At 57.1% G+C, this 5876-nt stretch overlaps 1 protein-coding gene across 1 annotated transcript; it reads left to right on the forward strand.

Moving 5' to 3' along the window:
* Positions 1-232: 232 nt before the first annotated feature.
* On the forward strand, positions 233-5402 carry LOC139823621 (uncharacterized). Its single transcript, XM_071796145.1, has 2 exons — positions 233-2666; positions 2728-5402. Exons 1-2 carry the CDS (start codon positions 233-235, stop codon positions 5400-5402), a joined length of 5109 nt encoding a protein of 1702 aa, XP_071652246.1.
* The last annotated feature ends 474 nt before the right edge of the window (positions 5403-5876 follow it).

The raw sequence follows: 5876 nt of genomic DNA on the forward strand, positions 1-5876 counted from the left end.
AAGAATATCGAATATCGATTGTAAAATAGCTGTAAATATAGTTTGTAATTATTGACTATTATAGACGTTGTTATAAAAGGATAAACTTCATTGACCTTTGAACTCTAAATCCCAAGCCCATTCGCGCACATTTTTTGGTCCTTCGAGCCGGATTTCCGTGACCGGTATCCGCGAAGTGTGTGAGTGGGAATTCCGGTGAGCTTCTCGTGCTTCGAGTGACCGCCGAAGAACAATGCCTATCGACACCGAAACTCTGATTCGCTCGCAAACCGAGCTGCACGGCCGCATTTCGCGTGCTTATGAGAACTTGAAAAAGTCGGGAACTACCAAGGTCACCCTGGGAGTGGCTGAGGCTCGTCTCCAAGGACTGGAGTCAAACTGGGCTAAATTCGAAGCCCAGCATGAGTCGATATTCGCCTCGCCCTGGGAAAGAATTAAGGAGCTCGACTACGTCAAGCAAAGCGTGTTTGCTCTCGCCGAGGAAGCTTATCTACAACAGAAGGGCATCTTCCTGGATCTCGTACGGTCATTGAAGGCGAAGGAAGACGCCGCATCCTCGACGGCCGGTCAAGAGACAGCGACGGTGACTTCTCGCACAGCGCTGCCTCGCATTCAGCTGCCGGAGTTCACCGGGAAGTACGAGGACTGGCCAGCGTTCCGGGACCTGTTCCTGTCCATCGTCGGCAAGGACACGGCGGCGACGCAGGTAGAAAAACTACATTATTTAAAGAGCTGCCTAAAAGGTGAGGCTGAATTGCTTATTCGGAACGTGACGACGACCGGTGAGAATTACGAGCGCGCGTGGAACCTGCTTAGTTCGTATTACGAGAATAAACGCTTGCTAGTGCGCGCATATCTCGCGAATTTCGTCTCCTTACCGAAAATGAAGAGTGAGTCCGCGGTCGAATTGCGCAAGATATTCCACGGCGTGAAGGCAACCGTCAGTTCGCTGGACGGGATCGGCCGACCCGTGAGTCGCTCCGAGGATTTGTTCGTGTACCTCGCCGTCGAACTCCTCGATCCGCGTTCGCGTCGCGAGTGGGAGACCTTAATTAGTGAGACCAACGAGCCGCCGACGTATTTCGAACTGGAACAATTTCTCGACCGCCGCTTGCACGCGTTGGAATCGATGCTACCCGTTAGAGTGGACAGTGCCGCGAATAAGTCGGGAAACGGAACGGCGAAATCGGCTCGGAGTCATCTCGCGAGTAAACAGGGGGGTAAGTCCGAGGGCAAGCGTGGCCGCTGCCCGCTCTGTACTAAGGAGCACATTTTAATGTTCTGCGACGAATATAAAAAGAAGACGGCTCAAGAGCGACGGCAGTTCGTCGAAGAAAAGAGCCTATGTTTCAATTGTCTCGGTCGACACAAGGTGAGCGAGTGCGTCGTGAAGAAAAACTGCTCGGCGTGCGATGCCCGTCACCATTCTTCGATCCACGACGCGTGCCGCGAAACCGAAGTCGCGAAGACGTCGCATGTGGTACGCGGAGCTCCTGTTAAGCCGGTGGCCGTGCTCCTCGCCACCGCTCGCGTTCGCGTCGCCGATCACTTCGGCGCCTGGCATTCCGCGCGCGCTTTGGTTGACCAGGGATCCGAGATTTCGATGATTTCCGAAAGACTCGCGCAGCAGTTGAAACTTCCGCGATCGCCCGTGTCGATTTCGGGCTTCGGGATCGGCGGCCAAAAGACTTGCACGGCGCGAGGCCGTGTCTCGCTGTCAATGTCGCCGCGGTCGGGTGGAGCAGCCATGGCGATATCGGCCATTATCCTCCCTCGTCTCTCTGCTTACGCGAGTGGAACCTCAGCCGTCGCGATGTCCTGGGCGCACATTCGTGGCCTGAGTCTGGCAGACCCGGACTACTCCGCGCCCGATGCTATAGACGTGCTACTCGGAGCCGACGTCTACGCCGCCATCCTCCGACAAGGGCTCCGTCGGGGTGGCGATGGCGAGCCAGTCGCCCAGAATACGACGCTGGGCTGGATAATCTCGGGCTCCGTCGGGGAATCGAGCTCTGGCCATTCGGCACAGGCCTTCCAATGCCGGGTCGAGGAGGATCTAGCGGACATGGTTCGCCGTTTCTGGGAGCAGGACGAAATTCCGTCTACGAGCGTGATCCTCAGCCAAGAAGATCGGGAGTGCGCGGAGCATTTTGCTCGCACGCATAGACGCAATGCCTCCGGTCGGTACGTCGTGCGTCTTCCCGTAAAAAGTCCGTTGCCGGATCTCTCGGACACGCGTCGCGTAGCGGTGCGGGTGTTAAAGCACATGGAAGGAAGATTCGCGCGGGACGCCTCCTTCCATGCGTTATACCGCGATTTCATGCGTCAGTATGCCGAGCTGGGGCACATGACGCCGATTCCTCCGACCGCGAAAGGGAACGGCAAACCGCGTTGCTACCTTCCGCACCACGGCGTGATGCGAGAATCGAGCACCACAACGAAATTGAGGGTCGTCTTCAACGGGTCGACCACCGTTCCATCCGGAGAGTCCCTCAACCAGCATTTAATGGTCGGTCCTAATCTGTTGCCGTCGCTAATAATTCTTATCATAAAGTGGCGTCGACATCGGTTTGTCTTCGCTACCGACATTGAGAAAATGTACCGACAAGTCGTAGTGGATCCTGAGGACAGGGACATGCAGATCATCGTGTGGCGGAACGATCCTAGCGAGGAGATCCAGGATCACTGGCTAAATCACTTACGGCCTGACGTGTTCTCCCTTCTTAGCCATTCAATCGCTGCGTCAGCTAGCAGCCGACGAGCGAGAGAAGTGGCCGCTCGGCGCGGCCGTCTTGGAGGACGAGACGTACATGGACGACGTCTTGTCGGGAGCGGCTACTATTCCGGCAGCCAAGGCCATCCAACGACAACTCGTGCAGATCTGTACGGCGGGCGGCTTCCCGCTCAAAAAATGGTCTGCGAACGATGACGCGCTGCTCGAGGATCTACCCGTGGAAGACCGATTACAGCAGGAACCCCGGGGCTGGCAACCCGGCGAAAGCCACCTCACCCTGGGCCTGCGCTGGCATCCTCGGGACGACTGCTTCGCCTTTGCTACTCGGCTACCTCGAGTCGAGACGTTCTCGAGGCGAGCGGCACTCTCGCTTACGGCGCGGCTGTTTGACCCGCTGGGCTGGCTCGCCCCGGTCACAGTACGCGCCAAGATTATGATCCAGTCGACGTGGCTGCTTGGCATAGACTGGGATACGCCGCTGCCCGACGACGACTCTCGACGATGGCACGCGTTGCAGGACGAGCTGCCCCTCCTCGAGGCCATACGCATCCCGCGATGGCTGACGTGCGGACCCGAGGGACGCCGGATTGAAATCCACGGCTTTTCGGACGCCTCTGAACGAGCTTACGCCGCCGTTATTTACGTGCGGACCGAAGACGAGAGCGGGAGGGTCGAAGTAAGAATGGTAGCCGCCAAAACCAAAGTCGCTCCTTTAAAGCAGGTGACGCTACCGAGGCTCGAGTTAAGCGCTGCCAAGCTCCTAGTTCAGCTGGCAGCTCCCGTTCAGCTCACTCTCGAGGCGAGGGAAGCACCGCTTCATTGCTGGACCGATGCCAAGGTGGTGTTGGGCTGGATCCGCGGCCACCCCGCCAATTGGAAGACGTACGTGGCTAACCGAGTGAGCGAGATCCAAACCTCGCTACCTAACGCACAGTGGCACCACGTTTCAGGACGAGATAATCCGGCGGATTGTGCCTCGCGAGGACTTTCTCCACAAGAGCTGCTTGACCACCTACTCTGGTGGCAAGGGCCCCCATGGCTTCGAACGGAGTCCGGACCGTGGGGAACTCCTTCATCGATGACCGAACTGCAGGACGACCTCCCGGAGCGCCGAACGTTGGCTCACGCCGCTGCGACTTCCGCCAAGGCGATCGACGAGTCCCCGCTTCTTACGGCGCACTCGTCACTCCTACGCCTGCTGAGGGTCACCGCTTGGTGCCGTCGCTGGCTGGCTCGCACTGGTCGAGTGAGGATGCGAGAGGCTTCGATTCCGCTAACACTCGGAGCCGGGGACCTCGAAGAAGCTCGCCGGTGTTGGCTGCGAGTCGTACAGGCGACTCACTTTCAAGAGGAGCTCGCGACCATACGGAGAGGAGAACCGCTGCCATCTCGGAGCTGCCTGGCCAAGTTAAGTCCTTTTCAGGACGAACACGGCCTCCTGCGTGTCGGTGGCCGCCTGAGAAACTCCCTGCTCGCGTTGGATGCGAAGCACCCTGTAATTCTGCCGAGCGGGTCGCACTTCACGGGCCTGGTCATTGACGCGCACCACAGAAGGACTCTACACGGCGGCGTTCAGATGACTCTTGGATCACTCCGCCAAGAGTATTGGTTACCGAAAGGTCGCGCGCTGGTCAAAAGCCGAATACACCGCTGCGTAACTTGTTTGCGATGGCGGGCGGCCTCACCTCAGCCGATTATGGGAGACCTGCCACCGTCGAGGGTAATTCCAGCTCGGCCGTTCTTGAATACCGGGGTCGATTACGCCGGACCAGTGTGGCTGCGGACGACCAGAGGCCGAGGCCATCGCGCCTGCAAGGCGTTCATAACTGTTTTTGTCTGTTTGAGTTCTAGGGCTGTCCATCTCGATGTTGCCTCTGACTACACCGCTGACGCGTTCCTGGCCGCACTCCGCAGGTTCGTTTCCCGTCGCGGCCTGTGTCAGAACTTATACAGCGACTGCGGAACTAACTTCGTCGGTGCTGACAAACAACTTCGAGATCTCTTCTCCGCGAGCGGCCAGGAAGGCCAACGCATTGTCAAGCGCCTTGCCGAGGAGCGGATCCACTGGCGCTTCAATCCTCCGGCTGCCCCTAATTTTGGCGGAATCTGGGAGGCCGCCGTGAAATCGACAAAATACCATTTGCGTCGAGTGCTGGGCGACGCAAAACTGACCTATGAGGAAATGGCCACCCTTCTGACACAGGTCGAGGCGTGTCTCAATTCGCGTCCTATTCAGGCAATGTCCGACGATCCGGAAGACTTGGCGGCCTTGACCCCTGGCCACTTTCTCATTGGCACGGCTCTGACCGCTGTGCCCGAACCGTCTCTCGCTGAGGAACCGACCACGCGCCTCTCCCGGTGGCAGTTGCTACAGCGCATGAAAGATCATTTCTGGAATCGGTGGTCTAAAGAGTACTTGAACTCGCTGGCCCACCGCCCCAAGTGGCTCAAGGACAGCGGGGAACTTCGCGTTGGGCGACTCTGTTTAATCCGAAGCGAGACAACGCCGCCTACCAAGTGGCCGCTCGCAAGGATCGAGAAGTTGCATCCCGGAGGAGACGGGCATACAAGGGTAGTCGAGGTCCGCACCGCCAGCTCAAAGTTTACCAGGCCGGTGAACAAATTGATTCTCCTGCCCGACAGCGCTGCGTCCGAGGACGACGCGTAACACGTATCGTATTAATTGTCAAAAAGTGTATGAAATGTAAAAATTTCGAAACTTCGAAAAAAAAAAAAAAACTGATTTGCGCGCGTCGAACTAAATTGTCTGCGCGCGTAACATTCACCGCGGAATTCGCCGCTTAAAGTACGAATTAATCGGAGCTCGTGCCCAAGCGAACTATAAAGGATATTCGTCGAGAGAATCAATCGCCGCGGAAGACTTAAACAATAATCTAAGACGCGGTCGCGATTGTTTAAGGCGCCAATTTATAGAATGGTCGAATCGAATCCTTTAACCGTCCCGGGTACCCTCCGATAGTTTCCGCTCGCCTTTAGCCGCGGTTGCGAAGCTCTAAACGCGTTATAGAATATCCTATCGCATCTGGTCAAATCCGTGTGAGAAGTTCCGCCTAATGTAAATTCGTTGGTTGCACCAGACGAGGCGGGCGGAATGTTCGAAATCGAACTGCTGCCAGAATGA

This window comes from Temnothorax longispinosus, unplaced genomic scaffold, assembly GCF_030848805.1.
Source record: "Temnothorax longispinosus isolate EJ_2023e unplaced genomic scaffold, Tlon_JGU_v1 HiC_scaffold_144, whole genome shotgun sequence".
In the NCBI taxonomy this organism is placed as follows: Eukaryota; Metazoa; Arthropoda; class Insecta; order Hymenoptera; family Formicidae; genus Temnothorax; species Temnothorax longispinosus.

Coding starts and splice junctions, on each gene's coding strand:
- LOC139823621 (XM_071796145.1), top strand. CDS start 233: ATGCCTATCGACACCGAAACTCTGATTCGCTCGCAAACCGAGCTGCAC. Junction 2,667..2,727: donor CGTGTGGCGGAACGATCCTA/GCGAGGAGATCC, acceptor CTCCCTTCTTAG/CCATTCAATCGCTGCGTCAG.